The sequence below is a fragment of the Chanos chanos genome, chromosome 13, assembly GCF_902362185.1.
Source record: "Chanos chanos chromosome 13, fChaCha1.1, whole genome shotgun sequence".
Taxonomy (NCBI): domain Eukaryota; kingdom Metazoa; phylum Chordata; class Actinopteri; order Gonorynchiformes; family Chanidae; genus Chanos; species Chanos chanos.
The window spans coordinates 17,939,370-17,953,364 of record NC_044507.1 but is presented as its reverse complement, the minus strand read 5'-3'; the positions used below and the strand labels follow the sequence as shown (position 1 = coordinate 17,953,364).

Sequence of the window (13,995 nt, the reverse complement as noted above, 5' to 3'; positions counted from 1 at the left end):
TATTTTAAAAACCAACCAGAAATGATAAGTTAATGATCATGTAATCCACAAATATTGTGGGAGCAGTTTCAATACAGTTATACGTGGAAAATATGCACATGAAAAAACAACATGTATACATTCATATTTTGCAATGGTGGAAACATATGAATCAAACCATCTGTACGATTACAGCTACTTGTTGAATCTCCTTATATACATGTTTTGAAAACGTACATTACATTTTGAGATCGGTCATATGAACTTCAAAACAAATTTGGATGATATTTATGTGGTTAGGCAACAAATGTTTGCATTTTACTTTCCCATATGCAGTAAAAGTACAAACAATTTACCTTACCTATTGTGCCGCAATTCATTTGGTGTTTTAGTTCAAATCAGGACATGGACAATCTCTCCAAAACTTCATAATTTAAGCCTTAAGTAGTGAAAACATTAACATTCAAATTCATATGTGGATTTGTACCTTACTGTCAGGGATATGTTAACTTCTTACTGGCCAACTGATGGTACAAAATATTTTTTGGCTCACCATTAAGTATGAAACATTCAACCTACAGCAAAATACAGAAAAAAACTGTTTCAACATGTGTCTTATATGTGTCAAACACAGGTAAATGATCACATATAGGACAAAAATAGATGTGGCTTTTAAACATCCGTCTCTAAGGATGATGCTACAACAAGTCAGTATTTCTTGTCACTTATCACATTCGAGAAGAAAATTTTTTTTTTGAAAAAAAGGTCTTTGCTTTTCTGTAGTTTTTCAAAGTATGTGTTTTCTCATTGACCATATTTCCCAACCAGCATACTGTTTCTCCTCCAGTGCTCATCCACATCGCTTGATTTTTTTTGCAACTCCTTTTTAAACCACAGCCAATGACATCAAGAGGACGAAGTATTACCATCGTCTACTCAGTGCAAGGCTAGGACAGCTAGAGGCTCATCTCTCTGCTTCCATGGCGATGCTGGCTCTCTGCTCATTGGATGCTTGCTGAGAAACGGCGACTGGCCAGCCAGGTGGTGGGGGACCTTGTGAGGGGTGCTGAACTGGAGTCCACAGTCCCTGCTGACCAGGTGCCACTGGTGGGCTCATCGCCCAATTGACATGAGATGGAGCAGGAGGAGGAGGTGAAGTTGCCATGGAGGCGATGGGACTACTGGTGTTAAAGCTCTCTGAGGCTTTGAGGCGAGAGAACATGGCAAGTGCATCTGGGAAATTGGGAGGTGTCGCTGGCGTGTTAGCTGGAGTGCACATCTGGGGTAGTGAAATTCGGCAGAAAGAGTTGTGTTAGACTAGATAATAATAATAATAATAATAATAATAATAATAATAAACTTTATTTGTATAGCACCTTTCATACAAGAAATACAGCTCAAAGTGCTTCGAGCACTTCACAGGAAGATAGACATAGAATGAACATAAAAACAGGGAAAATAAGATAGAACATAAGACTGAAAATAACACTAAAAAATAAATAAAAATAAAGTTTAAAAAATAGAATATACTGAATGCTTAATGATCTCAAAAGGAACAGTACATCTGTGAGAGTATTACATCCATTATATTTTAACCTGACCATTCCTTCTTTATACTGCCATGTTAAGATAACACTGAGCAGGATCTAATTGCCAAAGATAACAGGCATTACACCAACTAAACTGAAACTAAAATGCAATGTTGCTGAGTTTCACGCTGCACTCAGTTTCAATAGGCTATTAAATAGGTTTCTAGCTATGGACTTGTGTAATTAACACAATGTTTTCCAATTTCCATGAAATTACATATGAAATAAAACTGAATGCAAAGGCAAAAAACTAGCATGTTATAGGTCCTCATTATAAGTTCTTATTAGAGTGATAACTGTTTTAAACTTTAAGGGACACTGTGGCTAAGCCTCAGGTTTTGTGTGTGTGTGTGTGTGTGTGTGTGTGTGTGTTTGAACATGTTGGTATTGGCATGTTTGTGATGTTCTGCCCCTGCACATGAAACCTGAGACACTTTTTACTTTATGTCACTGTAGCATGAAAATGAAAATACATCCACAGAAAAAAAAAAACTATGAGAACAAGTTTGTAGAAAAATCTCCTCAATGACCTTTTTTTTTTTTTCAATTTACAGTTTTTGTTTTCTCTCTGAACAATAGCATATTGTGATTGGCAACTCCATCCCCCTGTTTTGTCTCCCAAAACAGCATTGTTTCATTTTAAACAAATAAGGTATTGTTTATTGTACTCACGAGAGACACGTTTTTACCACACAGACCCTCAGCTAAACACTAAAAGAAAATCTATCTATTTGTCTTCAAAAATACTTTTCTTACAGTCTGTATTTATCTTAACACTATGTACTAACATTTGTTATTAATGATGAGATCTTTAACACAAAACACTGAACATACTGAACTTGAAACCGAACCGTGTACTCCGGACGACTATATCACCGCGTTTATTTTTGAAAGAGTCTCTGTCAGGGAAAAACTCAACACACACGAGCACTGTGGTATTTGAGGCAGTTACTTCTCTCTGCCTTCCGGTCACAAGTCACTAGGAACGTTCTTTCATCATATTTCAGCCGTCTGTTGAAAGTCAGAACGGCTCTGCTAACTTCCCATGTCTCTCTCGGTACACAGAGGCATCGGCTAACTCGCTTGGCATGACAAAGGCATTCACGTCTCATATTTTACAACTTCCTCGTGGACAAAGATAATAAACAGTTTTTAATCTTACAACAGGGTTAAAATGTTTTATGAAATGAAAAAAAAAATACTGAAGTGTATTTTAACAAGGTATTATTAACTTATACTGCATTTAAAGATTTCAGAATTATACTGGTCCTGAGATTGTGCCGTAAAGAAGCTACTCTGAACCGAGGTACACAATTCCTTTACAAAATCTTTCTGAGGTCATTTCTTACAGGAGGTGACATCAAAAACAACCTCTGAGAACACACATTTTTTACCAGTATGATTTTGTTTTTGAATACCATTCAGAGACCTGAGACAGGAATAGCCTAAACTGTATCAAAAGTGGCCCTAAGCAATAAACTGACCCATAATTCTAGCTATGCCAAAATCACATGTTGTGGTGCTATATTGACTTAATATTGACTTAAACTGCAGATAACTGTAGAAAACAGCCAATAATGTCTTATCTCATTTTGGCAGAAACAAGTTTATATGATGTCTTTTGTTGTTCACATTCAGAAATACTCCTATATGATAGGAATCAATATTTCAAATAAGAATTAAGCAAGAACTTGCTCTATTGCACTTCTAGATATCAGTATAGATTCAAAAGAGTCCTGGTTACAGTTCAGTCAGTCAGTTTCTTCAGGAAAACAATATGAGCAGATGTCTATGTGTTCTAACCAGTACCATATGACATCTAGGACAAGTAAAAATAGCAATAATCTGATGGCAAGAAGTGGCCTATCAAAGAGAAGACATTTAATGCTTAGACTCTGGCTGGAGTGAAGTGCCACCCTCCTGCAGGATTTTGTTCTTCTCTAAATCTAATTTAATGTTCTAGGGTTCCTCTGGACCTGGAATTATACATGTCTGTGCAGCGGTGGTGCAAACGCTTGCATACTCCGCAGCCTTCCTACTCCTAGACCACACTTCAACTCACAAGACGGTTTACTTTAATCTGCACATCACGATATGATATAGTGTGGAACGAGGTTCACTTAATCCCTCTACTCCCTCTACTTTATAATTTGCGCTATGGTAAATCAAGCAACCAAACAAGAGACTGTCGTCTAAACATTCCCATTATACAGTACATGATCTACTTCAAAAATGTAATACGGCGTTCAGTTTCTACGACTGAGCTCTACATTCCGGCCGGTGAGACAAAGGAGTAATGTAAATACTGCAATCTCTGAAGTACTTTCATTTTCCTTGAATCGCCCTCCCCCACAACGAAGAACACGTTTCTAAACTTTAGATGGAGAAAAGACTTGAGAAGAGGTGGAGAACTACAACACAAACATACTCGTTTAACTGTTTTAATTCAGCGTCCATACGATACGTTGGGATGGCTGTGTCATGAGTAACTACACATCTACTGCATTTTGCCCAAAGTAAATGAACATGGATTCAAGTACAAACGTGGCCATCGTCTGTTTATTTTTGTCAGACTCGTGTTCCCACAACATGGCGGAAGTGGCCTGGGTCTGTTTTGCGGCCATAAAAAGTATGGTAGTAATAGTATTAGTAGTAATAGTAGTAATACTGGTAGAGGTAATAGTTGTAGTAGTGGTAGAACTAATGTATTGTTTCTACTCACCATTTGATGATGATGGCCGTATGGAATATTGTTATCTTGAAAAAAGGCACTAAGTGCTGTCTACAACACGAAGAAGAGGGGAAAGAAAATTACGATGAGTATAAATTGGTTAAAAAATATATAAGTCGTTACATGATTAAAAGTCAGTGAAGTTTTTTTTTCCTTCTGACCGTTAGACCACAACACATCAAATACAGAAACAGCAACAACAAAACTAACTTAAGTGCGAGTGACCTATACAAAACAAAAGAACTGAACTCTCATCTGCTTTACGCGTTGAGTCATAAGTAGTGGTCGCGATTTATGATTTAACGAATCAGCAAATAAAAGTCGAATTGTAGAAATATAATCAGATGAAATAAGTTCAATCTGAAGTCCGTGTAAACAGGTCTAAGAGGTGTAATACACCCATAAAATCAAGACATTTACAGAAAAAATGAAATGCTTTTGAATACCTCAAACTCCCAGTGTGCGGCTTGCAAAAGCTGCTTTGCTTGGTCTGCGGCACATCCAGCTGTGAGAACAAACTGATTTATCATGACTTGGTGTTTTAATTCGTCCATATTTGTCACACTATTCACTAGAACCTCTTATATCCTAAACCCCAGAAAGTTATTTCCTTTTCAACTTTGCGTCGCACACGGCCATTCATCCACCGTCGCCAGTTGACAAACCCAAAATATTTGGAGCAGCAGACGTCCCCCTTCGATTGACAACTGACGGCAGCATAAAGGAAATGGAAAGAATTGTGGGACTTGTAGTCGGTCGTCTTGTACGCAAGAGATGACCTCTGTGACATAGCATAAAATGAATTTCATTCCTTCAGAATCAATAATTTATTGGCATATTTGTACACAAGTTCCCTTTGAAACGTCAAAACTGCAGTGTCGCATAAAAAATTGCTAGTCGCTGACAGCTTCATCACATCATGATTAGTAATTTCTTAATTCTTGATTAGTTTCGTCTTATTATGGTACAGTGTTTGTTATATTCTCTCATCTAAAACTTTTTGCAGTGTGATCCCAATGTCCGTTCATAAATGCCATCCCATTCTCCTTTCCGAACGAGATCTGATGGATGGTCCACATACAGGCTACCGAAATAGAGATATACCAGTATATTTTAATGCATGCGAAAAAAACTCTCGCATATGGAGTCTGATGCGTTTTCATGTTTGGGCGTTTCTTAATGAAGTCACTCAAACGACACAGCCAGTCACATTTCGGGATGTACAATGCCTTGACTACCTGAGGAAAACAACGACTCCAGTGTGTTGTTTGCCGGAAAATATGAGGCTTTTACTGGTAGTATTATACGGAAGGGTCAATTATACTCCAATTAAAGAATAACGGAAAATATAGCCACAAACGAGGACAAGGACGTTTGGGACAGTACATCATTGGATATCTCAGCAAATGGTCGAATTAAGCTAATAATCAGCTAACCCAGCTGTGTTCCTTGCTAGTCGGTGTTTAGGATTGATAGCTAACTCATCGCTAGCTCAATTCGCAGTCGTAATACGTTCAGCTAGCCCGTTAGTTAATAGTTAAACTTATCTCAAATTTGAGTAAATGGCATTTGATAGCTGAGATTATTTTAACTGGTTGTGTAACATTAAGAGCTTTAACGTGAGCTAGTTTGCAACTTCAGAGCAAGAACCAAGGCATCTCGTTGCAGCAAGCTATTTTTTTTTTACAGTACATATATATATACGCTAGCTAACCCGCGGTTAACGTTTGCAAGAAGAACTACAACGAAGGTTGTATTTAAGTGGTCATCTAACGCAACGAGCTAAAACGAAAGATAGGGTAAACAATGGGTTCGATCCTCAGTCGAAGAATCGCTGGTGTCGAGGATATTGACATTCAAGCAAATTCGGCATACAGATTTCCACCTAAATCGGGTAAGTTTTTTGGCGTTGTTATGTACGAAGCTACCCCAAAGACTAGATTCTGTAAGTTAATCATACATTGATACGAATCTACCTGCTACTCGTCAGATAGCTACAAGGTGAATGATTTCAATGAACCTTGCATTGAACAGTTGTGGTTTTTTCGCTCAGGATAGCATAGCTAACTGTTTAGATGATGTGTTTGGTTTCGGAAAAAAGATACTGTAATAGCTAGCTTGCTTATGTTTGTACTTCTTCTGTTACAGAAAACTAAGTCAGTGGTGAAAAAGTCGAATCACGGATCTGACCTTTTTGCTTTTCTTTTTTTAAACAAAGAGATTATGGTGTTGTTATTTTGAGTTATGCACTGAGCATGTTCAGCTAACAGTCGACAAAATCGGGCAGTTAAAGGCTCGCAGTATTCAGTTGACAGCCGACAGAAATCGTCAATAAACAATCTTTTGTGTGATGACAGCGGGTTTTTGTAGCGAAGACATAATAAACTTCATATCGCGGGGTCCATGAGTTCATGGATTGCTATTGTCAGTGAGCTAAGAAGTCCTTTGATTCTGATCAAAGACGAACTAATTCTAATGAGTGAATGAATATGTTTCACCAAGTAAGAGGCATTTTAAAATATTACATCATCAAATTCTGTAATTATCCACCTTTTTTTTTTTTTTTTTGACATGACTAACCATGCGCCTTGTTTCATCAAAGGAAACTATTTTGCAAGTCACTTTTTCATGGGAGGGGAGAAGTTTGACACCCCACACCCAGAGGGGTACCTCTTTGGGGAGAATATGGATCTTAATTTCCTTGGAAACCGTCCTGTTCAGGTACGAAGGGGAAAAGACAGGTGTTGAATGTTTTACAGTGGTGAGACACTGCAGGTCTGCTGATAGTCATGAATATGGTCTCCCTCTTCAGTGTGTTAAATGATAAGTTGGAGCTGCATTGGGTTATAAAGGCCAAGCAATACATTGGCTTGTAGAAAAGATGTATAAATTAGGCTTTGTTTTGTCTTTTTATTTCTGTTGCTGCATGTAGTTTCCCTATGTAACTCCAGCACCTCACGAACCCGTTAAGACTCTGAGGAGTCTGGTTAACATTAGGAAGGACTCCCTGCGCTTGGTGAGGTATGTTATGTCATCTCACACCCGCAATGAACTCAGCTACCCATAAGCATTTGTAATCTTCAACTTAAACAATTTGGTTTTCTGTTTGTTTTGGTTAACTTGTTCAAACTTCCGCTGATGAATATTGGGATTTATGCAGATCATGCCTTTTGTTTTTTCCTCATGTGGGGCGTTTCAAACTGTCGTGTGAAACATAGGTACAAGGATGAAGCTGATACACCTACCGAGGAAGGGGCAAAACCCAAAGTACTATACGGTGTAGAATTCACCTTTGATGCAGATGCGCGAGTGGCAATAACTATTTACTGCCAAGCCTTTGAGGAATTCTCCAATGGGATGGCAGTGTAAGTGTTTTCTTTTTTTTTTCTTTTTCTTTTTTTTCTTTTTTTTTTGTCATGCTTAAAGTGTAAATGTAGCAATGGGCATGTATTTACATGTTATCACTGCACACATGCCCTTTATAGGACTTGACGAAAAATGACGATGATGATGAAGATGAGGACGACGATGATGATTATAGTTTTAAAATACTGTAAAATATAGCAAAATTGAGAGTTTGTCTAAATCCATTTTGCTGTCTGTTGCCTGGCCTAAAAGAGAATCCAAATGCACAAGCACATAGAAGAGAGATATTCTGGTCCCTGGCAACAGCCAGTCTCCATGGATACGCTGCAAGTTTGTGGAATGAGAGATAATGAGAGCAATTTGTTCTGATGTCATTTTATTTATTCTCTACGAATAATTTCAGCCCGAAAGAAAACAACATTTTCAAAAATGTGTAAAATAAATAACCTTCTTTAACCTTTAGTTGTTTTTTTTTTTTTTATGTAAAACAGACATTTGTTCTGTTGTCTTTTCATGTGCCCAACAGCTGATGTCCACATTTACATAATATAGTTCTCTCTCTCTCTTTCTCTCTCTCTCTGTCTCTCTCTTCTAAAGTTATAACCCAAAAGGACCTGCTTTTGTCTCCGAAACTGTGCATTATAAGAGAGGGGTTAGCCAGCAGTTCACCCTACCCTCCTTTAAGATTGATTTCTCTGAGTGGAAAGAGGAGGATGTGAGTACATACTGTGATAGATGGACTACCCGTCTTGTTTTTCTCACATTGAATTAATACTGTGAACAAGGCTGTGTACGACTAAAATGTTTTTGTTCTCTGATTATTGATAAGTGTCAAACATCCTTGCATTTCATTTCAGTTTTCTCTTGAAACTGTCTTAAAATATGGATTTTCTTTGGGGGGTTGGGGGGTGGCATTATGTGCTATGTTAAATGTCACCTTTAGCTGAAGATCCTGTCAAATGCTTTGCTCATTTCCTTTTTTTTTTATCTCAGCTGAACTTTGACTTGGACAGAGGAGTGTTCCCCATGGTTATCCAGGCTGTGGTGGATGAGGGTGATGGTAAGTGTTGGAAGCGTGTGTTAGAGAAAAGACATGTAGAACACGTTAAACACAAAATGGATAATGTTGCAAAACTCCTCTCCGAATACAACACCATAACTCCATGCCATGTTTCACGTCTGTCTTTTGAGAGATGGTAGTGTGGTTAAAGTGACCTTGTGATTGTTTCAGATTGCCTGGGACATGCGCATGTGCTGTTGGCAGCTTTTGAAAGGGTGAGTTGAATGCACAAATGAAATGCTCAGTTTTTTGCGAAGGCAGTTCCAAGAATACAGAGAGTGAAAATATAGAAAGCCTGGTTTGGATTTTTGATCATAAAATGCTTTTCTTTTACCAACAGCACATGGATGGCAGCTTTTCAGTGAAGCCTTTAAAACAGAAACAAATTGTAAGTGGTTATATTTTTTTCATGCGCAGTTACATTTTAGACCCTAAAACATAAGAATAAGTAAAAATCAAAATTCATCTCATTCAACATTTTTTTTTTTTTTTTGAAAATGACTGTGTACCGACACAGAAAGCATTTTGTGTTACATGTAACTGGGAAGGAGATCATAATTACCAAAGATTAAAAAAAAAAAAAAAAAAAAAGAAAAACCATCAGTGACCAGATGAATTCCCTTTGCATCTGCTGATAAAAAAAAAACAACAAAAAAAAAATCAAGAAAACAATAAATTCCTCCTCATTCCGCCTTGCTGTCTTTTCCCCAGGTGGATCGAGTGAGCTACTTGTTGCAAGAGATTTACGGAATTGAAAACAAGAACAACCAGGAAACAAAGGCAAGTATGATTCATGACAGATTTTCATCCATTTTGTTCATGTACTCTCCATTAGGCTCACTGTCTGTGTTTGTGTTTGTGTTTGTGTGTGCGTCATTGTGCAGCCGTCAGACGATGAGAACAGTGACAACAGCAACGAGTGTGTGGTGTGTCTATCAGACCTGCGAGACACCCTTATCCTGCCGTGCAGGCACCTGTGTCTCTGTAACTCCTGTGCCGACACGCTCCGCTACCAGGCCAACAACTGTCCCATCTGCCGACTGCGTGAGTACCTGCCGGACCACAGATTCTCACGCCTCTCTCTCCTCCAGCCCTAATTTAACATCAGCAAGAAGATCATTTCAAGTTCTGTTTTTATTTTGATAGGAGTGGTACTGAGGGTTAGTTTTTTTTAATGGTTTACTCCTGGAGCATGTGTCTCTCTGTGTTCTAACACAGTGATTTATTGCTGTTCGGTGATGTGTCTCTGCAGCATTCCGGGCCCTGCTGCAGATCCGAGCTGTGAGGAAGAAGCCTGGGGCCCTGTCTCCCGTCTCCTTCAGCCCTGTTCTGGCCCAGACCATGGACCATGATGAGCACTCAGTAAGGAACATTTCAGTCTTTTTTATAGTTCGTCCTCTGGGTTTTTTTTTTTTTTTTTGGTTCACAAAAACAAATTGTCAGGCATGTTGAGCTTGCAGTACACAGAACTGGCTTTCATCCCCGTGTTTTGGTTGAATTTTTGGAAGTGGTAAGGCTGCTTTTGCCTCTGGTAATACCAAGTCTCAGTTGGCCTTGACTATGTTCTTGAGTTGTACACTGAGCAGTGGGTGAATTCACAATATTCTCTGTCAAACTGCTGTTTGCTAATTAAAAATTGTAATTAAAACCAGTAGCCCATCAGCACAGAGAGACAGAGGCATGAGGCAAAAGACTTCTCTTTGTGGTATGATGTGTATGTGTTTTAGTCAAGTGACACCTCATTATTTAAGAGGTGTGATTAACACACAGAGTGTATCATATTTGAAAAATAATGATAGTTTAAAACAGTGATTCTCAACTCCAGTCCTAGTGGCCCATTGTCCTGCACATCTTTTTTTTTAACCCTGGACTGACCCAGGACTGACACACCTGATTCCACTGATCCATTAATCATCAATCCCTTGATCAGCTCAATTAACTGTGATAATGAAGAGATAAAAGAAAGATGTGCAGGACAGCCGGCCCCCCGGGAACCGGGGTTGAGAATCACTGGTTTAAAATAACAGTACGTCCATTATTCCGCTCTCAGCGTGACTCACCTGGATTTTCTCGAGTTAGTGTCCGATGAGCTTGGCAGCTCTTTGCATTTGGATGTAGAGTGACTCATACACTGATGTGTAATATCATTGTAAAACAACCACTCATGATCTCTTAAGGGATGTTCGTAATGGAATTAACTTCTAATGCCAGGGGTATCTGTATTCTTCTCTGTTCATGTGTAGTTTTGCCACTCTCTCGTGATCTGTATTGATCGTTTGGTTTTGGTGTCTCTCTGTAGAGCTCAGATTCTGTCCCTCCTGGCTTTGAGCCCATCTCTCTCCTGGAGGCTCTGAACGGATTACGCGCCGTGTCTCCAGGCATTCCGTCTGCTCCCCTCTACGACGACATCAACTTCTCGGGCAGCCTGAGCGGGGACAGCCGACAGCTGGGCTCCCCTGAGCACTCTGGAGACAGCAGCCTCTCCAAGAGCAAAGTCAGCAAGTCACCCGACAGGTAGCCCTGACCCAGTCACAGGGCTTTCCATACTAGACCGTCACTCCATCGCAAAACTGTTTCCTCAGCCACTAGATATTGACACGTGCCATTGAATTAAGTTACTATGAATTATAAAAATGACTTTGGCCTGGTGGCCACGATCAGTAGGAGTTGGCCAGTTGTCAGGAGAGAGTGTGGGGCTTCCTACACAAGTCTGTCTTTGTTTCTCGTCTAGCAGTCACAGGCATCTCTTTTGTCCGGTGCTCAGACAGACTGTTGACTCTGCCTTGCCTTAGTAATCCATCCAGTTGACATTCCTGGGCCTTTTCACAGCACGCAGAAAGCAAGAACTCTACAGAGGACACACAAAAGTGGGCTTGTCCACAGCCACGTTCTCCTCTGTGATTTTCCCCTCATTCATTTGGCTGAGAAGGTTTTTGTTTTTTTTTTCCCCCGTTCCACAGCACTCTCAGGTCTCCCTCGTCACCGATCCAGGAGGAGGATGAGGAGAAGCTGTCCGAGTTGTCCGACGCACAGCCTCACACGCTGCTCTCCAGCAGTCCTGCTCCCACTGAGGTCCGAATTCTAGAAAGTTTTCAGCTGTTATTACATTGGACACATAGAGCTAACACTCTGGAAACTAATGAACACCATGTTAGCAAATTTGTGATACTCTCTCCTCCTCCTCCTCCTCCTCTCCACCTTCTCCCTTTTCCTCTCTCTTTTGCTTTCTTTTTCCCTTTCTGTCACTCTCTCTCTCCCTTTCTCTCTCTCTTTCTCTCTATCAGGCCACTGCAGGAGATGATGTCCCTGACTCTCTTAGCCCTGAGGATGGTGAGTCCACTACATTCATATTAATATAATATATTTTCCTCTTGTTTTTAAATTTAATTCTAAAGACTCCTTGTCTTTGATTTGAAATACCTTCTACTTCTTAACTAGCTCATGAATACCTGCCTGACAAGCAAAAGCGAAATGGTTTCAATCTCTTGGTTAGGTTTCAACTAACCTTTCTGTATATGAGTTAACATGCTGTGTGTGTGTGTGTGTGTGTGTGTGTGTGTGTGTGTGCAGAGGACAGACAGCACTCTGGAGAGGAGATCCTGCAGGACTGCAGCAGTGAGCACAGCAGCCTGACCAAAACCGAGAGTGACCCACACGGGGACCTGTCTCTCCCAGGTGAATACCCACACCACCCAAACAACCCCCCCCCCCAAAAAAAACCCCACTGACATAAATAAGGGATCCATCATCTCAGTTTCCTTCATCTCCTTATGTAACGCTGCTCATTTTCTCTCTTTCTCTCTGGCTTTTAGCAGCTCTGCTTTGCTCCTAACGGGTGTGCTCTTATTCTCTGTTTTCCAAAATTCCTTTCCCCTCCTGTCTGTCTCCTCCGCTGCCCTTACTCTGAGCAGCTCTAGGTCCTGACTCCTGCTCTATTGGTGTGGAGGATTAACTCTGGTATGTAGGCTGATCTTTCCCTGTCTGCTTGTCTTTTGTATTCTTGTCTTCAGCTTCAGGCAGAAAAAATAAATAAGAGTTCTCGGGCAGAACTCTTAGACTTGTGTAATTTTACAGTCACTGTAATCAGTCTTCTTTCACAGTCTGCCTTTTAATACAATGGAAATTAAAAGCGTCAGTGTTCTGGTCAAATGCTACAGTTTTTAAATGTTTTACGAAGGCCTGTAAGATATAGTTCTGACGCTGCAGTAAGATGATTGCGTCATTGAAAAAGTTTGCCATCCTGTGCTAGTGGTACTCTGAACTTGTACAACACTCTCAAGGTGAACACTTAGCTTATGACTGAAGGAGTTTTCTGCAGCATTGCGTGGTTATTCACGCATAAATACAGACCACGCCTCTTCGAAAACATACGTCGTAAGCTATTGCTCAGTTTTTTTTTTTTCCTTCCAGTTCAGAATATTTGTTTGCATAGATCAGTCAAAGAGCTCCGTGAGTCTTTGAAAAGACGCGGGTGGTTTGCGTAGCTTCTTTTCCTTCTCTCTCTCTTTTTTTTTTTTTGTCATGGACTTTCATGTTCAACGGCACGTGTCATGTTCGCAGGGTCGTCCGAGTCGACGGAGAGTCTGAAAAGCGCCGGCACTAACTGCTCCAGCCTGCCTCTCCTCAGTCCCTCAAGCTTTTTGCACATGGAGGACGAGTAACTGGACCATTAACCCATTAATAAACTCTCTTTGTGCCGCTCGTCAAGAGCTCCAAGCACAAACACCATCCTGAGGCTCCACCTTAGGTTTCTCCTTTTAAGATAGATTTCCAACAGACACACACTAATAGGTTCACTTCTGTCTTCACTTTAGCCTAAGGATCATCCGCTGTGTGCTCGGTTTAATCATTCAAATAGTCATGAAGATCTTGGTTCGGATTGGCTGGGCTCTCAACCATTTGGAAACATTTCGGGCATACTGTAGATGCAACACTAACCTCCTTTTGGTTGGAACTTAAAGCACACTCAAGCTTAACACTTCACTCAGTTTTTCACAAAGCTTTTCACTAAACTCAGATCTTCTGTGGTCCCAGTGAGAGTAAAATTATAGCAGTGCTTATATTACAAATACAGAATGTGTGTGTGTGTGTGTGTGTGTGTGTGTGTGTGTGATGGAGGTCTGTGCTTGTAACCTTACATTCATATAATATGAAGTCATTATTTTTTTCTTTTTTTTTTTGGAGAGCACAGATGTATTGAATGAGGTGTTTCCAAATCTGTATTTTGATATTGCCACAAAAGTATCTCTTTTGAAGGAGAACATAAGTAT

The 13,995-nt window shown here is 39.9% G+C and overlaps 2 protein-coding genes across 2 annotated transcripts; one reads left to right on the top strand and one right to left on the bottom strand.

Moving 5' to 3' along the window:
• On the bottom strand, nt 1-4,934 carry ubald1b (UBA-like domain containing 1b). The gene is made up of 3 exons (XM_030789910.1): nt 4,746-4,934; nt 4,291-4,350; nt 1-1,258 (listed from the first exon to the last, which is right to left on the bottom strand). The coding sequence occupies exons 1-3, from the start codon at nt 4,851-4,853 to the stop codon at nt 944-946; spliced, it is 483 nt and encodes a 160-aa protein (XP_030645770.1). The 5' UTR covers nt 4,854-4,934; the 3' UTR covers nt 1-943.
• Nucleotides 4,935-6,015: 1,081 nt separating this feature from the next.
• On the top strand, nt 6,016-13,722 carry mgrn1b (mahogunin, ring finger 1b). Its single transcript, XM_030790213.1, has 16 exons — nt 6,016-6,193; nt 6,902-7,020; nt 7,232-7,320; nt 7,518-7,664; nt 8,263-8,380; nt 8,659-8,725; nt 8,897-8,940; nt 9,066-9,113; nt 9,437-9,505; nt 9,610-9,769; nt 9,978-10,087; nt 11,025-11,239; nt 11,686-11,797; nt 12,010-12,055; nt 12,296-12,400; nt 13,286-13,722. The coding sequence occupies exons 1-16, from the start codon at nt 6,106-6,108 to the stop codon at nt 13,384-13,386; spliced, it is 1,638 nt and encodes a 545-aa protein (XP_030646073.1). The 5' UTR covers nt 6,016-6,105; the 3' UTR covers nt 13,387-13,722.
• Nucleotides 13,723-13,995: the final 273 nt, after the last annotated feature.